The 23,284-nt window shown below is 58.5% G+C and overlaps 4 protein-coding genes across 5 annotated transcripts; 1 reads left to right on the top strand and 3 right to left on the bottom strand.

Moving 5' to 3' along the window:
* Positions 1-329: 329 nt before the first annotated feature.
* On the bottom strand, positions 330-7,415 carry STT3A (STT3 oligosaccharyltransferase complex catalytic subunit A). 2 transcript variants are annotated; one of them, XM_030464812.1, is made up of 19 exons: positions 7,351-7,415; positions 6,453-6,535; positions 6,205-6,324; positions 5,689-5,749; positions 5,408-5,529; positions 5,170-5,315; positions 4,985-5,075; positions 4,110-4,216; positions 3,610-3,774; positions 3,346-3,526; positions 2,966-3,121; positions 2,766-2,857; positions 2,050-2,205; positions 1,777-1,965; positions 1,579-1,695; positions 1,393-1,495; positions 966-1,154; positions 752-867; positions 330-665 (listed from the first exon to the last, which is right to left on the bottom strand). In XM_030464812.1, exons 3-19 carry the CDS (start codon positions 6,290-6,292, stop codon positions 627-629), a joined length of 2,118 nt encoding a protein of 705 aa, XP_030320672.1. In that variant the 5' UTR covers positions 6,293-6,324; positions 6,453-6,535; positions 7,351-7,415; the 3' UTR covers positions 330-626. The 2 variants fall into 2 exon arrangements, with proteins under 2 accessions (XP_030320672.1, XP_030320673.1); XM_030464813.1 differs by having other exon boundaries at positions 6,205-6,312; positions 7,351-7,411.
* A 427-nt stretch (positions 7,416-7,842) lies between these two features.
* EI24 (EI24 autophagy associated transmembrane protein) lies at positions 7,843-11,901 on the bottom strand. The gene is made up of 11 exons (XM_030464867.1): positions 11,804-11,901; positions 10,949-11,096; positions 10,717-10,862; positions 10,351-10,411; positions 9,967-10,033; positions 9,758-9,882; positions 9,541-9,660; positions 8,905-9,016; positions 8,701-8,812; positions 8,527-8,601; positions 7,843-8,408 (listed from the first exon to the last, which is right to left on the bottom strand). Exons 2-11 carry the CDS (start codon positions 10,988-10,990, stop codon positions 8,237-8,239), a joined length of 1,032 nt encoding a protein of 343 aa, XP_030320727.1. The 5' UTR covers positions 10,991-11,096; positions 11,804-11,901; the 3' UTR covers positions 7,843-8,236.
* Positions 11,902-12,749: 848 nt separating this feature from the next.
* FOXRED1 (FAD dependent oxidoreductase domain containing 1) lies at positions 12,750-17,256 on the bottom strand. Its single transcript, XM_030464716.1, has 10 exons — positions 17,126-17,256; positions 16,198-16,465; positions 16,004-16,114; positions 15,756-15,874; positions 15,556-15,650; positions 15,246-15,347; positions 15,086-15,147; positions 14,851-14,999; positions 13,347-13,476; positions 12,750-13,257 (listed from the first exon to the last, which is right to left on the bottom strand). The coding sequence occupies exons 1-10, from the start codon at positions 17,245-17,247 to the stop codon at positions 12,898-12,900; spliced, it is 1,518 nt and encodes a 505-aa protein (XP_030320576.1). The 5' UTR covers positions 17,248-17,256; the 3' UTR covers positions 12,750-12,897.
* A 431-nt stretch (positions 17,257-17,687) lies between these two features.
* On the top strand, positions 17,688-23,148 carry SRPRA (SRP receptor subunit alpha). The gene is made up of 14 exons (XM_030464710.1): positions 17,688-17,871; positions 18,491-18,574; positions 19,289-19,452; positions 19,539-19,699; positions 19,790-19,946; positions 20,095-20,245; positions 20,461-20,567; positions 20,715-20,833; positions 21,019-21,105; positions 21,189-21,361; positions 21,443-21,656; positions 21,778-21,941; positions 22,030-22,128; positions 22,356-23,148. Exons 1-14 carry the CDS (start codon positions 17,752-17,754, stop codon positions 22,482-22,484), a joined length of 1,929 nt encoding a protein of 642 aa, XP_030320570.1. The 5' UTR covers positions 17,688-17,751; the 3' UTR covers positions 22,485-23,148.
* The last annotated feature ends 136 nt before the right edge of the window (positions 23,149-23,284 follow it).

Here is a 23,284-nt window from a genome sequence, read left to right as displayed (position 1 = left end):
CCCTTCATCCCTCCCCTCCATCCCCCCTCTCCGTCCCTCCCCTCCGTCCCCCCCTCCGTCCCTCCCCTCCATCCTCCATCCCTCCCCTCCATCCCCCCTCTCCGTCCCTCCCCTCCGTCCCCCCCTCCGTCCCTCCCCTCCATCCCTCCCCTCCGTCCCTCCCCTCCATCCTCCATCCCTCCCCTCCATCCTCCATCCCTCCCCTCCATCCTCCATCCCTCCCCTCCATCCTCCATCCCTCCTGGGGTCGATTCCACCCATCCCCTCCCAAACCCCCCCAAATCCCTTCCCGCGTGCTCGGGGGTGGGGAGGGAGAGAACCCAAAAATGTTTTCTTTTCTTTAAAATTTAATAATTATTCCTCATCATCGCCCGTTGATCAAGCCCCAGCTCGAGCTGTTGTCTCCCGATTTGGCAACTGCTCCGTGTATAAAAACCCCTCCCAGGCGGGCAGGGGTGGGGATGTCTCCCCCCACCCCGTCTTCTGCCTGCACTTACAAACGGTAGAAAACAACCCACCCTCAAAAAAAAACCACCAAAGAAAAACAACCCAAAAGAAACCCCCGGCACTTCTGCTTCACAGGCCCAGGCGGGGTCAGTGCGGTGAGCGGCGCGCGGGTGGCTCCTCTACGTCCTTGACAGGCCACGGTTGTCCAAATCCTTCACCTGGGCGGGGAAAAGCAAGGTGAGTGGTGGTAAAAATAGCAGGTTTTCCCAAATTTGGAGGGTTTAGGGTGGTTTTGGGGCCGCACCTTGTATATTCGGACCAACCAGTGCTCTGTGGTGTAGGCCTCCTCCAGCACGTCCAGCTCAAAGTCCTTGTTGCCGATCTCGGCGTTCCTCACCCGGTCGTAGCCGGGCGGCCGCTCTAGGAGAGGGCAGAGGAGAGGCAGGGTCACCCCGGGGAGCTTGGGGCAGCCCAAAATTGTGTCCTGCCCCCCGTGGTGAGGGGTTCTGGGGACTCACTGGCCTCGGTGTAGACCTGGCCAAAGCGGTAGTAGCACATCTTGTACATGAGGCAGTTGAGGAGCACCGGGGAGCCCTCGCGGTCGACGCGGAACTCCCCCGTGGGGGTGTAGTAGTCGTGCTCCTTGATGTGGCGGCCGGTGTCGGTGCTGCCCCCGATCCGAACCATCCACAGGAACTTGTTGATGTCTGGAAGGTGGAGAGGAGAGAGGGTGAGGCCTGGAGTTGGGTGGGGGGGTAAAAAGTGAGCGGCAAAGAGTGAAGAGTTGGGGGCAAGACGTGCAGCTGCCAGAGAGGAGCATTTTGGCAGTTTCCACTTCACAGCCAAGCTGAAGGTGGGACTTGGCTCCTCCAAGGGCTGCTTTGGAGAAGCCTACCCCCCAGTGCCCCGTGGGTGGCTTTGGCCCAGCTCAGAGTGACACCTTACCATCAGATGAGTACCCAGTGAGGCCTCCAAAGATCACCAGCACGTAGCTGACGTCCAGCTCCCTCATGATCTCGTAGGCTTTCTCCTCCGTGGACGCCATTGCCTGAAGTGGAGGAGGGGTCAGTCACGCCAGGTGGTGCCCCCCGGGCAGGACAGGGCAAGGCAGTGGCTGAGGGAGGGACCCACCTGCCCCACACGGGAGATGTGGGTGTTGTTCCAGGTGTTGTTGTCCACCAGGATGGTGCGGTTGGCCATGGCTGTTATCTGGTACCCGTAGTCCCACCAGGACATCACCTTGGCGTCCTGCACCCCAACACCAGAGGTGCTGTCAGCTTCTCAGGGGACAACCTTGTGTCTCCACCACCAGACTGACCCCCCCGTTACCTCCGGCGTGTTGTGACGCAGCCAGTAGTAAGCTTCCCTGAAGTCATCAAAGATGATCCTGCTGCCATCCCCACCCCGGGCAGAGAGGACAATGGAAGGGGAGGAATAGGCCTCGCTGGTCACCCAGGTGGAGTGGAAGGTGTAGGTGATCAGGAAGAAAGCCATGACCAGGATCATGCCGCTGGCAACCTGGGGGAACAAATCAGGGTCAGCACCACCAACCTCCTGCACTCACCCCCACCAGGGCTGGGTGTCTGCTCCTTCACTGCTAACCTCGTTTTTGATGGGGTAGGTGGAGTCCTGCTGCTTTTTGCTCTTCTTGTCCGGCCTGCTGATGTCCAGGTTCTTCATGTAGGTGGACAACACCTGAGAAACCCCAATGCCAGACAGGATGCACATCACTGGGGCCAGCACCAGCATGAGACGCACCTAGAGGGGACAGCAGAAGAGTCAGTGCCTTTTGGAGAAGAAATCTGAACAGAAATCAGAGAGAAAAGGGAAATGAAACACCATCTTTCATCCAGCACCTCAAATCCAGCAGAAACATCAGCCTGGAGATAAACTCACAGCTGATTTTTTTTAGTGGGTGCAGGCTGGGAGCTGGGAAAGCCCTAGGGGAAGTTCTCTGAAGTTCTCCAGACTGGCCAAGTGACTTCAATTTAACAACCTCTGGCATTCTGAGGTGGAGCCAAGAACAAGAAGATGCCTCCACACCAGAACTCAACCCCTGCTTAGGGCTTGCAGTGCTAGAGCCAGAGTGGAAACGGGCTCATGAGCAGCCATTGGTCATCAGTTCCTCCTCAGAGACCTGAAGAAGTTGTCTGGATTTGCAGTTCAGCTACGGGAGACCAGGAACCAAGAGATGTGGTGGTGAGCAGAGCCAGTAACACCAACACCAGTTAAGTTTTGTGACATGGCTGCACATAAACCAGTTTTAATGAAGGGAGAAAAGCCCCATGAACGTTCCAATGGGTTCTGTCAGCCCTCACCATCACAGCTGAGAAGTACATGCTGGTCACACCATACATGATGATGAAGATGCGGGCGTCTGAGAGGTTGCTGAAGCAGTAGTAGAGACCCACTGCAGGAGGAGAGAGAGAAAATGTCTCAGAGCTGGAAAAGAAAGCAAAACAAAACCTTCTGGTGATGTCATCAAGAGGGTGGTGATGCCATCCTGTGCTGTGCTTACCTGGGAACATGAAAACGAGGAGCTGGAGGTCAAAGTAGTAGGAGGACCAAGTGGTGGGCTGGTGCTCGGAGACAGAGGCGATGATGGGGATGTTGTTCTTGGCATAGGAAGGGTCCAGCAGGGAGTAGAAACGTCCCGTCCACGGGGAGATTTTCCCTGGGGAAGAGGCCCAAAAATAGCATCAAGTTTCATCAGGGAGCCAGAGGCAAGGCCAAGGTGTTCCCTCATGGACCTTGTGTCACCTCTGGTCCTCAAAACCGCCATTTTAGAGAGGAAGCCAAGGGCAGTTTTACCCTAAAATGACATTTCCCCCCACCCCACCTTCGTTCTCAGCCCATCTTTGGGCTTCAGAAGGGGTCACTGCTACCAGCCCAGGCTACCTGTCAGCATCAGCACAGCCCCAATGGAGAGGAGGATGAAGCCAACGAGGGAGATGACACTCCTGAAGAGGATCTCAAACTGCTGGGGGTTGAGCTTGCTCCTCAGGTAGTCAACGAAGGCGTGGATCTGACACAGGCCAAAGACCCCAAGGGCGGCCATGTGCTCCGAGGAGAGGACAGGCTGTGAGGAGGAGAAGGAAAATAGGAGCCACCAAACCACAAAATAAACTGTTCCTGAGCCTAAAAAACACCTTTGGTCCTCACCTGGAAGCCGACAAAAGAGATCTGCATGGAGAGGATGGTTCCCAAGCAGTAGACAGTGCAATAGGCCACGTAGATCCTGTGGGAGAAGCGTCCGGTCAGCATCAGCACCAGGACGTGCAGGGGGATGAGGTTGATCAGGAAGACATAACCACCCCACGAGGAGACCTTCCAGGAGAGAAAACAAACAGAAAACCCACGAGTGTCAGGAGGGAAAAGGTCACACGGCAGAGGTGAAGGGCGGCAGGTTGCTTCTCCAGGGGTTCTGGCCCAGCAGCTCCCTCCAAGGACATCCCCAACAGCCCCAGCTGCCAGAAGCTCCAATTTTTCAAAGCTTTTCATAAAACCTCTCCCAGAAACCAGCTGGGTTGGGGAAAGTGGGAACAAACAAGAACAAACCCATCTCATTCCCGTGCCAAACCCTCCACCAAGGCTCCAGCTCCCTGAGGACCAGGAGGACTTCCTGGGGTGTGTTTTTTCAGTCCCCCTACCCAGAAGCTCACCATGTAGAAATAAGCCAGGGCACACATGGCTGCCCAATAGATGGAGCCGGTCTTGACAGCTTTGATCCACATGTAGTAAGTCAAGAGCATGCAGAAAATGGCAATACCTGGGTAAGGAAGGACAGGAAAAGGTCACAGCAAGCTCCTATCAGCCCAGAAATGTCAGTGTTGTAATGCCAGGGTGCACCAGACATTAAAAATATAAATATAAATGCTTTTGATGCCCTCACGTGGAACCAGATAGACATCAACGGGATGAGGACCAAAATTATTGCCAGAAAAGCAATAAAACTCTGGAGGAGCCCTGCAGCAGCTCCAACCCTGAGCAGAAGAAGGAAAACCCTGCAAGTCTTTTGAAGGTTTCCCTGCTCTTGTGAGACCCCACCTGGAGCACTGTGTCCAGTTCTGGAGTCCCCAGCATAAGGACATGGAGCTGCTGGAGCTTATCCAGGGCAGAGCCACTGAAATGCTCAGAGGGCTGAGCAGCTCCCCTGGAAGCCAGGCTGATTGGGGTTGTTCAGCCTGGAGAAGAGGAGGCTCCCAGGTGTGCTCAGAGCAACCTTCCAATATCTGAAGGGGCTCCAAGAAAGCTGGGGGAGGGCTTTGGACATGGATGTGTAGTGAGAGGACAAGGAGCAATGTTTAAAAGTTGAAAAGGGAAGAATGAGGTTGAACATTAGGAAAAAATTCCTTGGTGTGAGGGTGCTGAGCCCCGAGAAGCTGTGGCTGCCCCATCCCTGGCAGTGTTGAAGGCCCCAGGTTGGATGGGGCTTGGAGCACCCTGGACAGATGGGAGGTGTCCCTGCCCACGCAGGGGGGTTGGATCTGGCTGATCCCTTCCAGCCCAGCCCATCCTGAGGCTCTGTGCCCCTCACCCTCGTTGTCGTAGGAGCCGGCGACGGAGCGGGAGATGTAGCCGGGCACCACGGCGATCATGGCGGCAGCGAGGAGACCTGCACCAGCATCCTGAGGGGACAGAAACCAGGGGCAGGTTTAGGGCTGGTGATAACAAAAACAAACCCTGTGAGCTGAAAGGAAGCCTGCAGGTGCGTGTCCTGACCTTGAGCTCTTTGGTGAGGTGGTAGGTGACGATGGTGGTGAAGGAGGAGAAGAGGGGAGCCAGGAAGACGCAGACGTTGCGGATGTCGATGGTGATGTGGAAGAAGTGCAGGACGTGGTAAATGGCTGCAGAGGTGATCATCAGCCCTGGGGCACACAGACACTGTCAGGGGCTGCTGGCAACCACCAAGAGCAGCTGAGGGAAGAGCTGAGGGCCAGCAGAGCTCTGCTGGAGGTACCTGGGTAAATGGTGCCCCCGATGATCCTGCCCAGGGGGTACCAGGCGCGGTCGTCGAACCAGTTGTGGAACTTGTAGAACCCTTCCTCTGCCAGGAAGCGGGTGGTGCGGTAGTTGAAGTACCTGCAAGGGGCACAAGCTCTCAGCATCCCCTCCTCCAGAGGCAGGACCTGACCCTCCTGCCCAAACCCTCCACTTGAGGCCACCCAAACTTCTGCGTTTTCCAGGAGAGACAAGAAAACCCCAAACGCCCCCGAGGAACAGGAGAGGGGAAACACTCACGGGTCAAACTCATGGATGACGCTTTCAAATCTTAAGACAGAGAAAAGCCTGGTGGAGAAAGCTGCAAAGGGAGAGAAAGGGCAGAATCAGCCTGTGAGACAAAGCTTTATCTACTGCTTTACTGACTTCAAATGGTTTTTGTCTCAAAGTTGTCACTGGGGAGACAGAAACGTGCTTCTCCAAGGAAGGGGTGTGGAGCTTGGCTTCAGGAAAGTGAGAGCTCCACAAAAGGTGAAGGAAGAGAGAGAAGCTGAGGTGGTTCCAACCCCAAGAGGGAAAAGAAGAAGAAGGAGCCGAGGTGGCTCTGTCCACAAGAGATAAAAGAAGAGTAAAAGAAGAGGAAGGAGCTGAGGGAGCTTCATCCACAAGAGGGAAAAGATGAAAGAGGAGCTGAGGTGGTTCCATTCATGACAGGGAAAAGAAGAGCAAAAATCTGGGGTGGCTCCACCCACAAGAGCTAAAGGAGAAAGGAGCTGAGGTGGGTCCATCCCAGGGTCCAGCAGGACAGGGACTTACAGAGCACAGCTGCCATGGAGAGGATGAGGAGCTTGAGCAGAGTGTCCTGCTTCTCGTAGGACAGCCGGAGGAACCCCAGCTTGGTCATCTTGGCATCCAAGGCAGAGCCTGAGAACTCCCCTGAAACAAAGAGGGGAGGTGGATGCAGGGTGAGCCAGCCCCACCACAGAACACCTGAAACACTCCTGCCCCAGGGGGCTGTGGCTGATCCCTCTCTCCCCTCCCACACTCCTGCTTCCCATCCTCACCTGAGCTCCCAGCTCTGGGTTGAGGTTTTACTTTGTTTCACAAGGAGCAGAACTTCTTTGGGGCAGAAGATGTTTCTATTTCTCTGTGTGGAAAACACAACCCAGGTGTCAGCTTTGAGCTGATTTTTCTCTAGAGTTCAACCACTGCCTCTGAACCACACGTTAAAACAACAAAAAAACCCATCAAGATTTCTCCTCTTAAAAAACGCCCTGCTTTAACTCAAGTACTTCTTCATGCAATAAATCCAGAAAAAAACCCCAAACACCACTCCCTGCAGATTCAGCCCCAGACCTGGTGGACAAACCCTCAGCTCCCACCCCTGCTGAGTGAGAGTGGATGTGGCCAGGCTGAGCTTTGAAAACCAAACCCCAGCTGGGCCTGACAAACCCATCCCTGAGTGACCCAGAAGGGATTCTGCTGCTCTGCTGTCACTGATTGCTACAGAAACCATCCTCGTGTCGGGGTTATTTGCTGGTTCCCCCGGGGATGATGATGATGATGATGATCACCAGCTCTACCCAACGGGACACCCCTGAGGGGCTCTACCCACGGACACCCCAAACCCCACAGAGCTGAACCCCCCACCCCAGCCTCTGCCCCATAACTCCCTCACTCCAGACCCGGGCACCCCACACGGCCCTAGCACCCCATAACCCCACAAACCCCTCACCCCACAGACCCAGGCCGCTCACAACCCCTCACAACCCCGCGGCCCCTCTCAGCCCCGGGCCCCTCACACCCCTCACACCCCTCACCCTCTCCACCCCCAGGCCCCGGCTCCCTTCAGCCCCCCCCCGGAGCCCCACACTCCCCCCGCCGCTCCCCTCACGTCCCCGGATCGCCCATCCCTTCACCCCGGGCCCCGCTGACCCCCGCCCGGCCCCCCCCGCCTCTCACCGGGGCTCCGCGTTGGGCACCGACACCCCGGCCATCCGCCCCGCGCGGCTCCTCCCGCCCCACTCGCTTCCCATTGGCCCACGCAGACGCCACTCTAAAAGCGGGGGCTCTGATTGGTCGCCACGCCGGGCGCTCAGCCAGAGGGCGGGACGGAGCGAACCACCCACGGCGCTTCCCCATTGGTGGAGGGCGGGACGGGGCGGGGCGAGGGGCGGAGCTGGCTCGTGAACGAGCCGTGACGTGTCCGCGCGGGCTTGGGGCGCGCCAAGGGGGCGTGACCGGACCGGGTCACGTGGGCGGAAGCGGAGCGGCCCCGCCACGTGGGCGGCGCCCCGGGAAGGGCAGAACCGGGACACGGGGATTGGGGGGGAGGGGCTGGTTCCGGGTGAGGTTTGATGACGTCACAGGACGTGTCGTGTGCTGACGTCACGAAACTGCGAAGGAGAAAACCCCCCCCCTTGTCCGGGGCGGAAAGAGGGGCAGGCACCGGGCTGCGAACCGTCACTCCTCCCTTTAATGTTCCGTGTGAAAATACTAGAGAAAAGTCGAGAAACCGGCCCAAAAGTACGCCCGGGGGGCGGGGGAAGCGGTGTCAACGTCATCAAGTGCCTCCCCCCAGCACCCTACAGAAACATGCACGGTGGGACACACGCACACACACCCACGCACACCACGCACACACACGCCGTGTTTGCCCGCAGCAGGACACGCCCCCCCCCCCCCCCCAAATACACAAAAGTGTTAAAAACCCGCATTTCCCCCCCCAAAATTCCATCACGGCCCGGGGGAGAACGCGGTGCTGAGGAGGGCTGGAGGAGAAGGGGGACACAGAGGGGGAGGGGTTGTCCCCATTGTCCCCTCCCCGGGGGTGGGGGGGTTTGGTCACTCAGTGGCCCGGAGCAGAGGGGAGCTTGGAGGGGGAGGGGGAGGAGGAGGAGGAGGAGGAGGAGGAGGAGGAAGAGGAAGCAGCGCTGAGGGCAGACTGCAGGTACACGGTCTTGTGGAAGAGTCTGTTGCTGAGGAAAACCACCAGGGAGAAGAGCCGGAGCTGGAAGTGGCTGTGAGGGAAGAGAGGAGCCCGTCAGCCTCCACACCTCCCCCCCTCTGGGGTTTGGGGAGAAATCTGGGGAGTCTGGGGCTTCTGGGGGGGAATTTCCCAGGGTTTTGGTGACTCACTAGGTCTTGGCAGGGGTCCTGGCTTCGTTGGCGCTGATGATGAAGAGAGGGAAGAGAATGGAAAAGAGGCAACCACTGGGAGAGGGAGGAAGGAGTTCATTGTTAATCAGGGTAAAATGGCCGCCTCAGTGACGTCAGCAGTGACGTCAGCAGTGACGTCATCAGGCACCTCACCTGATGATGTAAGAGGACTGCATGGCCGTGAGGAAAGCCAGAGGCAAGCCAAAGCCAAAGTAGTAGGGCCAGTTCCTCTCGATGTTGGACAAACGTTGGTGCATCTCGATGCCTGGGGAGAGAGGGGATGGGGGAAAATGACCCCAAAACGTCCAAAAAACGAAGGAAAATTTCATGAGGAAAAGGTCAAACCGTCAGTGTCACCTTTGTTGAACCAGCGGTACTCAAAGCAGTAGAGGGAGTAGAGCAGGGCCATGTGGAGCAGCCCGATGAGCTGGCCAACCAGGTCGATGGGGAAGAGGCTGACAATCATCCCCTGAGGGGCACAGCAGGGATGGGGTGAAGGTACCACCCCACAGGCCCCACCCCACAGGCCCCACCCCACAGGCCCCACCCCACAGGCCCCACCCCACGGACCCCATCCCATCACCCACCCCACAGACCCCAACCTACCACCCACCCTGTCACCCCTTCACCCATCCCATCACCCATCCCATTACTCCATCCCCCATCCCACCACCCCATCACCCACCCCACAGACCCCACCCCATCACCCAACCCCCACAAACCCCACCCCATCACCCACCCTACCACATCCCACCACCCACCTCATCACCCCATCACTCACCCATCACCCACCCCCCCACAGACCCCAACCCATCACCCACCCACCAGCCCACCCTATCACCCACCCATCACCTACCTCATCACCCCACAAACCCCACCCTGTCACCCCACCCCCCACCCCATTACTCCATCCCCCAGCCCACCACCCCACCACCCACCCCATCACCCTGGGGTGGGTTGGGGCTGTTTTGGGGTTTCCTGTCAGCAGCAAACCTGGATGAGGAACAGAGCCTGCAGCAGGAGGTTGAACAACATGTCAGCGATGATCTTGCTGACGCTGGGGAAGGGGTGAGGTTTCCTGCCAGACACCTCGAAGGCCAAATCAGCAATGTCCTGTCCCCCCAAAAACACACACAGCCCCTCTCAAGGGGTTAGGAGGAAGGAGATCCCAAAGGATCCACCAAGGAAGGTCCAAGGTCCCTCAACCCACCTGGAACCAGATGGCGTTGACCACCTTGCTGAGGACAAAGAGGGGCAGGACCCAGAGGGCACTGAAGATGGAGGTGAGGATGAACTCCAGCCAGGACCAGACGTCCCCGTGCAGGGAAGGGTCACCTGGAGGGCAGAACAACATCAGGGTGACAGGTGACATCAGGACAGGTCAGGAGGTGCCCCCTCACCCCCGGGAGCCCCACTCACCGATGATCTGCGCCGTCACCGACTGCAGGATGGGGATGAAGACACGGTAGAACAAGAAGAGGCTCAGCTGGGGGAAAGAAACAGAAGATGCTTGGGACCTGGGTGACCTTAGAGATCTTCCCCAACCTCCTGAGGCCATGGCTGTGACCTCACAGCCTCCAGTTCTCCTCCCAACATCTCCACAGATTCCTGGTTTACGTGGAGCCGAGTGTCAGCTGGGTGAAGGACCAGCCTGAGGCAGGCTCTGAGCTCCTATAAAGCCCCAGCTTCCCATCACACATCAGGATGGGGGATGTCACAGCTCCAGCCAGTCCCTGGTGGGTCCCCGGGTGGCTTTAATGGGTTCATTGTTCAGTGGACAACAATGGAGCAGAACCACCTTACCCAGAAGACGCCCCCGTTCCAGGCACAGCACTGGAAGATCCTGCTCACGATCCGGGGTTCCCTGCAGGGGGGAATTAATTTGGATTTATTTGTTCCATGGACCTGCACCCAATAATTATTAATTAATTTATAATTATTAAATTGTTCTCTTAATTATTAAATTATTTATTACTTAACCAGCCCCCCCCATCCTCCCCCTTTGCAAAGCTTCCTTCTGGGTTTTACCCCACGAGATGTTGGGGCTTTGTTCTCCTCCAAAACTCCCACCAGGAGAAACTTCAGGTCCCCACAAGGATGGGGTCCCACATGAGCAGGAACCAAGGGGATTGTTTTTTTCTGGGGGGGGTTCCCAGCCCCACCACTCACGCCTCTTGCTTCTTCTCCTCCATGTGAAGCCTCCGCTGGGCCAGGGCACTGTTGGCTCTCCTCCTCCTCTGCTCTTCCCTTTTCTGCTGGATCCTGGCATCCAGCTTGGAGATGGTGCAGATGCCCCAGATGGAGTCCTTGATTCCCTGTGGGATTGGGTTCAACCATCACCCTCCTCCCCCGTGGGTTCAGCTTTGGCCCTGGGTGCTGAGCCAGGAGGGAGGAGACTCACCCTGACGAGGTCCTGCAGGAAGGTCTTCACACTGTCAGCCATCTCGACTCCAGCATCACCTCTGGTTCCCAAACTATCAACTACAGGGAGAGGGGGAGAGCCCAACCCAAACCTCTCTCATCCTGGAGAGATGGGGAACCGAGGGAGCCTGGGGACACGCGGGGCCACAGCGTTAATTCTGGCACCTTCTCCCCAGGTCAGGGGTGTGGGGAGGGGACAGAGACCTCAGCACTGCCCCCGTGGTGCCCAGAATTCCTCAGGGTTGCCCCACAATGGCCAAAAACACATCAGGGCCCCCTCAGCTGCCCCACGGTCCCCTCAGCACTGTCCCCAGGGGGGTCCCTGATGTCCAGGGGCTGCCCCATGGAGCCCCTGGAGCCCACAGCCACCTCAGGGCTGTGCCCACAACGTGAAACTACCTCAGGGTTACACCACACAACACAAAACTGCCTCAGGGCTGCTCCTGGAGCACAAAGCTGCTTCAGGGTTTGCTCCATGGAATCCCAAACTATCTGTGGGTTCCCCCACAGACCTCCTGAAGCCCTCAGTTACCTCAGGGCTGCCCCCACGGATCTCCACACTGCCCGGAACTCCTCGGTATTGTCTGAAGGGCGGCACATTTACCTCAGGACACTCCGACCACTCCCCCGCAAGGGAAAATTACCTCACGCTAACCCCAAGGACCCTCCCAGGGTCACAGATTACCTCAGAGCTGCCCAACAGGTCCCCTGAGGCCCACCGGCCCCTCAGGGCTGTTCCCCACAGCCCTCTCGGGGGCAGCCCCACGATAACCCCAGGGTTGTTGTTCCCCCATACCTCCCCTCCAACCCCTTCTCTCCCGTCCCCCGCACTCACCGGGGGTGGCAGTGCCGGGTCGGGCAGTGCCGGGTCGGGCAGGGCTGCGGTCCCGGCCCAGCTCCCGGCGGCACCGCCGCCTCACAGGGCGCATGCGCGGGGCTCCTCCCGCCGCTGCGCGGGAAACGCCCCCGAGCGAGACCACGCCCCCGCCCGGGCTTCCTCTACGCATGCGCGAAAAAAACCTCGCCATCGGCTGCTGCTCCTCCGCGCCGCTAGGGGGCGCCCCAGCGGATGTGCAGGGAATGGAAGGGAACGGGGACACAGAGAGGGGCATGGGGACAATGGGGGGAAATGGGGGGAATGGGGATACTGGGGGGGAATGGGGGTTAATGGGAGGGAATGGGGGCACTGGGGGACACTGGGGGAATGGGGGTTAATTGAGGAAATGGGGGCACTCGGGGGGAATGGGGACAATGGGGACACTGGGGGAATAGGGATAGTGGGGGGGAATGGGGGTTAATGGGAGGGAATGGGGGCACTGGGAGGGAATGGGCACACTGGAGGGAATGGGGATACTGGGGGACACTGGGGGTAATGGGGATACTGTGAGGGAATGGGGATTAATGGGGGAATGGGGGCACTGAGGTCAAAGGGGGGTTAATGGGGGTTAATGGGGGAAGAAAGGGGGTAATGGGGACACTGGTGCTGGGGGGCACTGAGGGACCAGTTGGAGTGGGGATACTGGGATATAATGGGGACAGCAAGGGGTAATGGGGGAATAATGGGGATACTGGGGGATATGAGGGCACTGGAGATACTGGGAGTGGGGGCAGTGGGGGGATGAAGAGGAAGGGCACTGGGACTGGGGTTGGGGGAAGAAGCAACAGGGTCCCTGGGGGGACCAGTGGTGATGGGGACATGCTGGGGACACACACTGGGACTGGGGAGGGGGAATACTGGGGTCACCTCCCCCCTTTCCCCACATTTCACCCCCACCACACTCCACACTCTGCTCTTTTATTTCCACAGCCTGGAGGGGTTGGGGGGAGAAAAAAAAAAATCACCCCGTGCCTCAGTTTCCCCAGCAGCCACGCTTCGGTTTCCACCCCCTCAAAAACAAACAAAAAAAACCCCCCCAAACCCCCAACCCCTCACACCACCCCCCCTTCCTGCAGCGGCTGCCCCTCCCGCAGCCTCTCCCAGCCCAACCTCTGCAGGTCCAGGCTCTGGAAGCCCCCCCTGACCACCAGCTCAGCCACAGCTCTGCCCGCAGCCGGGGCGTGCTGCAGCCCGTGCCCGCTGAACCCCGCTGCCACGTACAGGTTCTCTAATTTGGGGTGGGGGCCCAGGACCCCGTTCTGATCGAAGCTGTTGTGGTCATAATACCCTGCCCAAGACCCCCGGGGTTTTAAAGACTCAAAAGCTGGGACCCTCCTGGCCAAACGAGGCCAAAGCTGCTCCTGGAAAAAAGCGTCGTCCACCGAGAGGTCGCTGGGGTCTGGTTCCTCCTCCTTAGGGAATAAAGGGCAGCAAAAGGGGGGGAGGGGTTAGAGATAATAAAACAGAGACAATGAAATCCTAAGTGATGCAAGAGGCTCACCTCGGGGGGGCTCATGCCCCCCAAATAGTTGCCAGCGATCCCGTCACGACGGAAATAGGCACCTGAGGTGTCGATGAGGAAGGGGCAGGAGAAGCCAGGACCATCAGGGCAGTGCCAGGAGAAGACGTATCTGTGGGGCACCCCGAAGGACAGCTGTGACCCCCAAACACAGCTGTGACCCCCAGAGTACAGGTGTGACCCCCAAACACAGCTGTGACCCCCAAATACAGCTGTGACCCCCAAACACAGCTGTGACCCCCAGAATACAGCTGTGACCCCCAAAGTACAGGTGTGACCCCCAGAATACAGCTGTGACCCCCAAACACAGCTGTGACCCCCAAATACAGCTGTGACCCCCAGAGTACAGGTGTGACCCCCAAATACAGCTGTGACCCCCAGAATACAGCTGTGACCCCCAGAATACAGGTGTTAACCCCAGAGTACAGCTGTGACCCCCAAATACAGCTGTGACCCCCAGAGTACAGCTGTGACCCACAAATACAGCTGTGACCCCCAGAATACAGGCGTGACCCCCAAATACAGCTGCGACCCCCAGAATACAGGTGTTAACCCCAGAGTACAGCTGTGACCCCCAAATACAGCTGTGACCCCCAGAGTACAGCTGTGACCCACAAATACAGCTGTGACCCCCAGAATACAGGCGTGACCCCCAAATACAGCTGTGACCCCCAGAGTACAGGTGTGACCCCCAAATACAGCTGTGACCCCCAGAATACAGCTGTGACCCCCAGAATACAGGTGTTAACCCCAGAGTACAGCTGTGACCCCCAAATACAGCTGTGACCCCCAGAGTACAGCTGTGACCCACAAATACAGCTGTGACCCCCAGAATACAGGCGTGACCCCCAAATACAGCTGCGACCCCCAGAGTACAGGTGTGAACCCCCTCATCAAGATAAAGGGGGGGAGGTGTTGTCCCCACCAGCAGCAACAGCATTGAGGGGTTGGTGTGAGGGATGAAGGAATGGGGAACCCCCCCCCAAAAAAAAAAAAAAAAAAAAAAAATTAATGGGTTCATTGCCCCCCTTTGCAGATTGAGGGGTGCTGGGATGTGACCCCCCCAAAAAAAGCACTAAAGAGTTCAAACTCCCTCTCCCACAAAAAAGATTGAAGGGTTCACCTCCCACCCTTGAGAGCAGAAGGGTGAGGGGTGCAGCCCCCCAAAAACCCCACCAAAGGGTTTAACCCCCCCCCCAAAAAAAAAGGACTATGGGGTTCACCCCCCACCCTTGAGGATGGAGGGGTGGGAGGTACCAGGAGGTGACTCCCCCTCCCCAAAGGGAAAGGATTAGGAGGTTCACCCCCACAAAAATAAAAGACTGAAGTGTTGATCCCACCCCCCCGTGAGAATGGAGGAGTGGGGGGTGCTGGGATGTGACCCCCCCACTGTAATAATCACCAAGGGGTTTTACCACCCCTGTGAAAAAAAGGGGTGACACCCCCCCTCCCAAGGATTTCCCCCCCATCTTTCTTTTTGCTGCACCTCTTCCTGGGCTGGATGGGGAGGGGGGGTCCCTGCAGCCCCCCTGGCAGCCCCTTTGCCCGCAGCAGCTCCCCAGCCCAGGCTCCAGCAGCATTGACCACGACAGCACAAGCCACTGGTTGGTACTCCAGGCTGTCTGCCATGTGGACCTGGAGTTGGGGGAGAGACACACGAGGGGGGGTCAGGGATAATCCTGGAGACCCCCCCGGGTCGATTTGGGGGCACAGACACTCACATGGACGTATGTGATGCGGGCTGCCTCCGGGTCCTGCGGGTTGTCAGCTGAGGTGACAAAACCTGCAGGGGTTTTAGGGGTGAAATGGGGGTGGGGTCCCGAGGAGGGGGGGGGTGGGGGCACCCCAGTGTGTGTCATCCCCCCCCTCCCCTCTGCTGACCTCGGACCTCCCCGCAGCAGCTGCAGACCCCCATGGACGTGGCTTTGCGGCGGAAAGCGTGGAGGAGGGTCCAGGGGTCGAACCAGCCTTCGTTTTCCAGACCTGGGGGGGTTGGGGAGGGGGAGAAAATCTGTGACCCCCACCCAAAAAGAAGCGTGACACCCTCCCCAAAACAAATCCCCCCATTTAGGAGGGTTGGGCCCCCTTTTCCCCCTCCAAGAAAGTGAGGATGCAGGATGCTCACGGAGGGGATGAGGATTGGGGGTCTGAGAGAGCGTCCCCACACCCCCCCTCATGACCCCTCCTGTACCATAAGACCCCACAGCCACGTCCTCTGTGCTCATCCAGGGGAATTTCTCCTTCAGCTGGGTGGGGGACAGCAAGGCCACCTGTGCCCCTTCCTTCCTGGAGGTGGCATGTGGAGGGGGTTAAAATGAGACAAACATGCCCCCCCCCCCCAAAAATAATATATATATATATATATCTCCACTCTATGTGTGTCCTCCCCACCTCTGGAGTTGGACGGCAGCTTCCAGCTCTGCAGCATCCTTGGGGGAGGCGAGGAAAAGGTATCCTGAGGGTTGGAATTGGAGATCAATGGGGGGCTCGTTGGGGACCCCCAGGTACTCCTGTAAGAGTGGGGGCAGAGGGGGGGTGGATTTTGAGTCAGCAGAGCTGGATACAACAAATCCCCCCCACAGAAATAACACCCCCAGAAACCAAACCAAACGAAAACCCCACAGAATAACCCCACTCACGTTGATATTCCGGAGAAAGCTGGCAGAGAACAGAGACATCCTGATATTTTCTGGGAGGGAGAACTGCTGCCGGATCCCCCCCACTGACAGCACGGTGGAGGCTCGGGAGTACTGAAAAAACCAAGTGTGTGTTTTTAAAACAATGTGAAAAAGCAGCAGGGGCTGAGGAGGGGTCCCGGGGGCTGTCTCCTCACCGTGGGGTCCCTCTCCACCACCAGCACCTTCATCCCGTGCCGCCGGCCCTCCAGCACCTTCAGCCAGTAAGCCACTGACCAGCCCACCACTCCGCCCCCCACCACCACCACGTCGGCTTCTTCAGGGGGTCTCGGGCCCAGGGAGGTCCATGGAGGGGTCCATCCCTCCCCAGGGATGCCACCATCCAAAGGTGGCAGCTGGTTCTTCAGGGTCTGGACAAAACTCTTCAGACCCGGCCCCAGCTCTGAGGGGAAAGTGGGGAGAGGGCTGCCAGGCATGGGGAGGGGGGGATACAGCTGGCAACACCCCCAGACCCACCTGGGAACCCCCCTGTTCCCTGAGTGCATCTCCCAGTACTCCTGGACACCTCCCAGTTCATTCTGGGATCCCCTGGGACCCCTCTGGACCCCACCAGTCCATTCGGGGATCTCCCATGACCCCTCCCAGACCCCTCTGGGATCCCCTCACTCCCCTGGAACCCCCCAGGTTCCCTCTGGGACCCCTCCAGGGGATTTTCCATGACTCTCCCCAGCTCCCCCTGGACTCTCTCCCAGTCTCCTGTGGTCCCCCCAGTCCCTTCTGGGAACACCAGCCCCCCACCAAGTCCCCTTGCACCCCCTCTGGGACCCTTCAAGACCCCCCTCCCCAATCTCCCGGAACCACCTCAGTCCCTGCTGGGACACCCCAGGACTCTCCCAGTCCCCTGTGATCCCCCGAGACCCCTCTGGGACCCCCCAGTCCCCCCTCACCCCCGCTGTTCCTCTCTGGAACCACCCCATGACCTCCCCAGTCCCCCTGGACCCCCCGAACCCCCACTGCTCCCCCTGCCCTCCCTCCTTCATCCCCCCCTCCCCGTCCCCAACCTTTGACCCCCCCTCCATGTTTCCCTCCGATCCCCCCTCCCCCCGCTCCCCGCTCCCTTCTCACGGCGGAAAATGTCGGTGCTGAGGCGGGGGGTGGCGGTGCTGAGGGGCCGAGGGGGTTCGGGACCCCCCCCGGTACCGGGGAAGCCCCCGGAGCCCGCACAGAGCGCGCCGCGACCCCAGCATGGCTGACCACACCCCTTAATTTGCATAGACACGCCTAGCCGTAGGCCGGGTGATTTGCATAACCACGCCTCCCTCTAAACAATCCTTATATGTATAACCACGCCCCCTCACGTCACCTTCATCTGCATAGCCACGCCCTCATCGCACACCAATCGCTGGTTTGCATAACCACGCCCCCGCGTCGTACTTAATCTGCATAACCGCGCCCTCACAGGGCATCGAAACGTTAATTTGCATGACCACGCCCCCCCCGGAAGTAGAACACCTCATCTACATAACCACGCCCCGTCGCTCTCACCCTTCATATATAACCACGCCCCTTTCAGCATTTTGACGTCCCCTAATCTGCATAACCACGCCCTCCCCCTTCACGCCCCTCCCCCGCCTTCCCATTGGCCGCCGCCTCTCCCGGTTCCCTCCGCCATTCGGCGCTGACTTCCGGCGGAAGCGGGGCGGGCAGTGCGACGTGTGCGGGGAGCCGGGCCCGGCCCCGCCGCTGCCGCCATGCTCGATTTCTTCACCATCTTCAGCAAAGGCGGCCTCGTCCTCTGGTGCTTCCAGGGGGTCCGCGGCCCCGCCGCCACCGCCCCCGTTAACGCTCTCATCCGATCCGTCCTGCTGCAGGTGGGCGCGGAGGGAGGCGGGGAACGCGGGCCCTGTGTCAGGGGGTAACGGGCGGGAGCACCGGGGGGGACACAGGGAGGGGACCCCCGGGAATGGTGTGGGAGCTGGGGAGGGGGGGCAGTCAGGAGGGAGGGAATATGGCGGGAGCGGCTCTGTGTGGGGCGGGGGTTGTGGGGTCCGTGCGTCTGGGGAGGGGGAGGCGGGGGGACCCCTGGCAGGGGGTGGGGGCACGGGAGGGGAGGGGGAACCTCCCTGGGGAGGGGGCATCAGGGGATCTGCTGTTTTTGGGGAGGGGGAGTTATACGGGTGGGACCGTGTGCTTGGGGAGGGGGTGGCTGTGTGGGAACATCCACAGGCTGGGGGGGCTGCTGAGACCACCGGGCTGGGGAGGGGGCGGTCGGGCAGGACCACCCCCACGGGACTGAGGGGAGGGGGATGTAGGCACAAGGATTTATCTGGGACCCCCTGGTTGAGCTGGGGACCATATGGTGTGGGTTGGGGGAGGCAGGATGGGACCCCCTGGGCTTGGGATGCTTTGGGGAAGGGGGGGGTGCCAGGGCTGGTGTGGGGGGGTCTCCTGGCTGCTGACCCCCCTCTTCTGATGGTTCCTCTCCCCCAGGAGAGAGGTGGCAACAACTCCTTCACCCATGAAGCTCTCACACTCAAGTACAAACTGGACAACCAGTTTGAGCTGGTGTTTGTGGTAAGCTGCCCCCAGACTGTGAAATGGGAGAGAAAACTGACTAAAAAGAGGGGAAATGGCCAAAAAAACAGGGTGCTGAGGTGTCAGGAGATGTGGGTCTCGTCCTCACTGGTTCCAGAAGGGTTCTGGGGAGCTGAGGGGAGGTGGGATGCACACACGTGGGTACACCCAGGAGAGGATGAAGTCACTAAACCTCAAGCAGGAGCCTGCAGCCTCCTAAAACCATTAAATTTTATTAAATTTGGTTAAAAAGAAGCCCAGCCTGTGTTCCCCTGGGGAGCAGCTGCCTACCTTCTCCTCACCCCTTATCTCCCCACACGTACCCAGTGATAAGCAGAGAGCCCTCAGCTCTGCTGCCAGGAACCCCACAGCTCTGTGTTTGGTCAGTGCTGAAATCCAAGGCTCTGCCTTTTGGTTTTCTTTCTCCCTCTCCCCCCTCTCCCCCCTCTCCCCCCTCTCCCCCCTCTCCCCCCTCTCCCCCTCTCCCCCCTCTCCCCCCTCTCCCCCCTCTCCCCCCTCTCCCCCTCTCCCCCCTCTCCCCCCTCTCCCCCCTCTCCCCCCTCTCCCTCCCTTTTCCCTCTCCTTTCCGGGGTGGATCTCGGGAAGACAGGCTTCAAACCTCCTCCCCTGAAGGGAAGATTTCTGGAGCAGATGGAAAGATTTTACGTTCTGCTGCTCAGATGGATGCCCCAGCCTTGTCTGCTCCCTGTGCAGGTGGGGTTCCAGAAGATCCTGACCCTGACCTACGTGGATAAGCTGATAGATGACGTCCATAAGGAATTCCGGGACAAATACCGCAACGAGTTCCAGCAGAAGGGCACCCTGGGGATCCTCAATGGCACCTTTGACTTCAAAGATGACTTCATGCGCCTCCTCAGGTACCACAGCTTGGGTTCCTGACCTCCTTAATCTGTGATTAATCAGTGTTAATTACCATGGAGGGTAACGGGTGGGTTCCTCACAGGGAGGCAGAGGAGAGCAGCAAGGTGCGAGCTCCCACGGTGATGAAGACGTTTGAGCAGTCTCTGAAGTCCCAGAAGACTGTCAAGTGTATGATAGAAACCCGAGGAGAGAAACCAAAGGAGAAAGTCAAGAACAAGAAGAACAAAGGTTCCAAAAAAGAGGGTGAGTGGGCCAGGAGGAGTTCTAGGAGAGGGAATTAATGTTTTGGAGTTCTTGTGTCTCAGAGGTCATCTCAGGGTTCTCTTCCCTCAGGAACCGAAGCTGTGGCAGCAGCTGGGAAAGCCTCAGGGGGTGAGAAGCAGGCACCCTCTGCATCTGGGGACAGGGAGGAGCTGACCAAGGATGAGATCCTGCAGAAGAACCGTGAGGAATTCTTCAAGAGACACAGCAAAGCAGGGGAGAAGTCCAGGTGAGGAACCCAGCCCATGGGTGACTCTCTCCACACTTCACCCCTGGTGTCCTCCAGCTGTGGGTGGGCTCTCTCTTTTCTTGGGGAAGTCAGACCCTGGCTGCACCCATCAGAAACCATTTTTTTTTTGGGTCTTTTATCTCCCCAGATCTCCCAAGCCCGAGGCACAGAAGGAGAAGGGGAAGAAGCCCCGTGTGTGGGACCTGGGGAACTCCAATGCCAAAGTCTTGGATTACAGCAACTCTGCCGCCAACGGCAGCACCGAGGCCTCTCCCCTGAAGGAGTTTGACCCCGAGACAGTAAGGAGAGACAGCCAGGTCACCCCTTGGCCTGGGTGCTGCAAGCCCAGCCTGCTCTCCACGTCCAGCTGTGGAGGTGGGAGACACGGGGGTGCATCCACCACCCCCAAACCTGCCACCGGGATGAGCTGTGGGGCTGAAACGCGGAGGTCCACGTGGAGCCACCTCCCCGGGTGGTTGTCCCTCTTCAGGGTGTGTCTTTCCCTCCCCCACAGGCCCTGGGGGATCGGAACCGGGAGCCCGGACGCCTTTACGACCTCGAGTACGAGAGTGATGATGAAGCTGAAGAGGAGAAGGTGGTTCAGAACCCTTCAAAACCCAGGTAGAGGTTCCTGCAGCCCTTGCTTCTCCCTTTCTCACCCCTAACTCCTTTTCCGGTCCAACCAAGGGGACAAAGAGGTGGAGTTTGGGGTGGGCTCTTCCCTTGTTTTTTCTCCAACCTGAAGGTCACCCCTCTGCTTCTCTCCAGTGCCAAGAAGGGCGGCTTGGGGGGCATGTTTGGCATGCTGAAAGGCCTGGTGGGCTCCAAGAGCTTGACCAGAGAGGACATGGACCCCGTGCTGGAGAAGATGAAGGATCACTTGATCGGTAGGTGTGAGCAGGTGGACATTGAGGTGGCAGCACCCGTGGTTTGGGCTGCTCTTGCCTACAGGAACTTCTGGGGAGTGCTTGATCAGGTTTGGCCTGGTGAGGATCCACCATATGGACTCTGTCCTCCCCTTGAGGCTGGCCTGCAGTGCACCTGACTCCCTCCTCTCTCTCTTTTCTCCAAGCCAAAAACGTGGCAGCGGAGATCGCGGTCCAGCTCTGCGAGTCGGTGGCCAAGAAACTGGAAGGGAAGGTGATGGGGACCTTCACCAGTAAGTTGGCTGCAGGTGGCTCCCTCCAGGTTTGGGGCTCGGGAGTGTTCCCCCGAGGTGTGACTCTGTCTCCTCCCTCCCAGCGGTGACCTCGACAGTGAAGCAGGCCCTGCAGGAGGCCCTGGTGCAGATCCTGCAGCCCCAGCGCCGCGTTGACGTCCTCCGCGACGTCATGGATGCCCAGCGCCACCGCCGCCCCTACGTCGTCACCTTCTGTGGTGTCAACGGGGTGGGCAAGTCCACCAACCTGGCCAAGGTGAGGATGACCCTGGGCTCTGGGCTCTGCAGGGAGCAGAGGTTCTGAGGGGGGGGAGGTTTCACCTTTGGTCACCTCCAGATCTCCTTCTGGCTGATCGAGAACGGTTTCAGCGTGCTCATCGCCGCCTGTGACACGTTCCGTGCCGGGGCGGTGGAGCAGCTCCGCACGCACACCCGGCGCCTCAACGCGCTGCACCCCCCGGAGAGCCACGGGGGCAGGACCATGGTGCAGCTCTACGAGAAGGGCTACGGCAAGGACGCCGCCGGCATCGCCATGGAGGCCATTTCCTACGGTGGGTGGGTGAGGAGCCTCCCGCGGGTGCCGAACCTCCCCCAGGGCAGCCTATTGCCTTTCACAACTGTTACGTAACTTCTATATCTATTAACTGTTGTCTCCTTTTGGGTGTTTCCCAGCTCGCAACCAGGGCTTTGACGTGGTGCTGGTGGACACGGCGGGGCGCATGCAGGACAATGCCCCTTTGATGACAGCCTTGGCCAAACTCATCGCTGTCAACGCTCCCGACCTCGTCCTCTTCGTGGGGGAAGCACTGGTGGGAAATGAGGCTGTGGATCAGCTGGTGAGTGGTGTTCCTGAAAGACAGAGGAGGGGGGAATCCACCTTTGGAGGTTTTATTGGACCCTTCTTGGATCTGCTCTTTCCCTCAGGTCAAGTTCAACAAGGCCCTGGCTGACCACTCCATGGCCCAGACCCCGCGGCTCATCGATGGCATCGTCCTCACCAAATTTGACACCATTGATGACAAGGTAAGGAAATGGCTGCACACACAGCTTCCTCCTGGTGTCCAGAGTGGGAGGGATGGCAACTTTCCAACACAGATCTGTTCTGGACACCACCTTCCTCTTCCACATTTAAACCATTTAATATCTAGCAGTTGTGTTTCCCTGATGGAAATCCACATGGACCCAAGGAAGCTTTTCTACCTTCTGAGTTGGATTTACAGTTTTCAGGAGGGTTTTTTGTCCTCCTGCAGGTGGGAGCAGCCATCTCCATGACCTACATCACGAGCAAGCCCATCGTTTTCGTCGGTACCGGGCAAACCTACTGTGACCTGAGGAGCCTCAACGCCAAGGCCGTGGTCGCAGCGCTCATGAAGGCCTAAAAAAAAAAAGAGGAGGAAAACACCCAAACCCCACCAAATTGCTGTCTGCAGATGGCCAAGAAGAACATGCTTTAGTTTTTCCCGTGTAGCTCAGAACCAAATGAGGGGAGCCCAAGGTGGGATAAGGGTTTTTTTGGGGGGATAATATCCCTTTTCTCCAGGAAAAAGCTTTCCCCCTGGGTTCCTTCGTTGTGAAGCCACGCAGGCTCCCGGGTGGGAGGTTGGACCCAGAGCTTTGTATTCTTTGTGCTGCACAGAGCTGGGGGGCAGTGTGAGGGCCTGCTGGGGTTTTGTTTTGTTTTTGTTTTGGGGGGGGGATGTTTGAAAGTGATTTTTGTTTTTTTGAGCTGCTTTTGATCATTTTTGCTTCAGACCAGCTGAAGGAGTGGTTTGAGTTGGGAGAGTGGCTGTGGTTGGTGGCAGTGGTAGGGCTGGTTGGTGATGTTGCTTCTGGGGGCAGCTCCACCCAAGCTGATAAACCAAAAAAACCCCAAAACAGGCTGGGAGGGAAGGGGGGAGAAATGCAAAATTTGCCTTAAAGGTCCCAATTTCTGTCATCCCCAGGACTCTGCAGCAGGGTCCTTGGAGGTGGTGGGGTGGGAGAGCTGCAGCAGCTTGGTCCCATTGTGCTAATTGTGGCCTGGCTCCTCTGATTGAGTAAAAAGGAAAAAAAACCCCACAAATTACTTAAAGATCCTGGTGGCTGCTTGCTGCTTTCCTGCCCCCCCTCCTTCCCTCCTCCTCGAGTGCCTCTGGAAGTGCTCCACAGAATAATACAAACCTCTCTCTGACGGTGTCTT

The sequence above is a fragment of the Calypte anna genome, chromosome 24, assembly GCF_003957555.1.
Source record: "Calypte anna isolate BGI_N300 chromosome 24, bCalAnn1_v1.p, whole genome shotgun sequence".
Taxonomy (NCBI): Eukaryota; Metazoa; Chordata; class Aves; order Apodiformes; family Trochilidae; genus Calypte; species Calypte anna.
The sequence above is the reverse complement of the archived record's forward strand: the minus strand, read 5'-3'. Positions and strand labels throughout refer to the sequence as shown.

Coding starts and splice junctions, on each gene's coding strand:
- STT3A (XM_030464812.1), bottom strand. CDS start 6,292: ATGACCAAGCTGGGGTTCCTCCGGCTGTCCTACGAGAAGCAGGACACT. Junction 5,750..6,204: donor CTCCATGGCAGCTGTGCTCT/GTAAGTCCCTGT, acceptor CTCCCTTTGCAG/CTTTCTCCACCAGGCTTTTC. Junction 666..751: donor GGTTGGTCCGAATATACAAG/GTGCGGCCCCAA, acceptor TTCCCCGCCCAG/GTGAAGGATTTGGACAACCG.
- EI24 (XM_030464867.1), bottom strand. CDS start 10,990: ATGGCTGACAGTGTGAAGACCTTCCTGCAGGACCTCGTCAGG. Junction 10,863..10,948: donor TCCTGCAGGACCTCGTCAGG/GTGAGTCTCCTC, acceptor CCAATCCCACAG/GGAATCAAGGACTCCATCTG. Junction 9,017..9,540: donor AGGCTCTGTTCCTCATCCAG/GTTTGCTGCTGA, acceptor TGTGCCCCTCAG/GGGATGATTGTCAGCCTCTT.
- FOXRED1 (XM_030464716.1), bottom strand. CDS start 17,247: ATGCTGGGGTCGCGGCGCGCTCTGTGCGGGCTCCGGGGGCTTCCCCGG. Junction 15,651..15,755: donor GCTGCCGTCCAACTCCAGAG/GTGGGGAGGACA, acceptor TGCCACCTCCAG/GAAGGAAGGGGCACAGGTGG. Junction 13,258..13,346: donor GGGGCATGAGCCCCCCCGAG/GTGAGCCTCTTG, acceptor TTATTCCCTAAG/GAGGAGGAACCAGACCCCAG.
- SRPRA (XM_030464710.1), top strand. CDS start 17,752: ATGCTCGATTTCTTCACCATCTTCAGCAAAGGCGGCCTCGTCCTCTGG. Junction 20,246..20,460: donor AGGAGTTTGACCCCGAGACA/GTAAGGAGAGAC, acceptor CCTCCCCCACAG/GCCCTGGGGGATCGGAACCG. Junction 22,129..22,355: donor TTGACACCATTGATGACAAG/GTAAGGAAATGG, acceptor GTCCTCCTGCAG/GTGGGAGCAGCCATCTCCAT.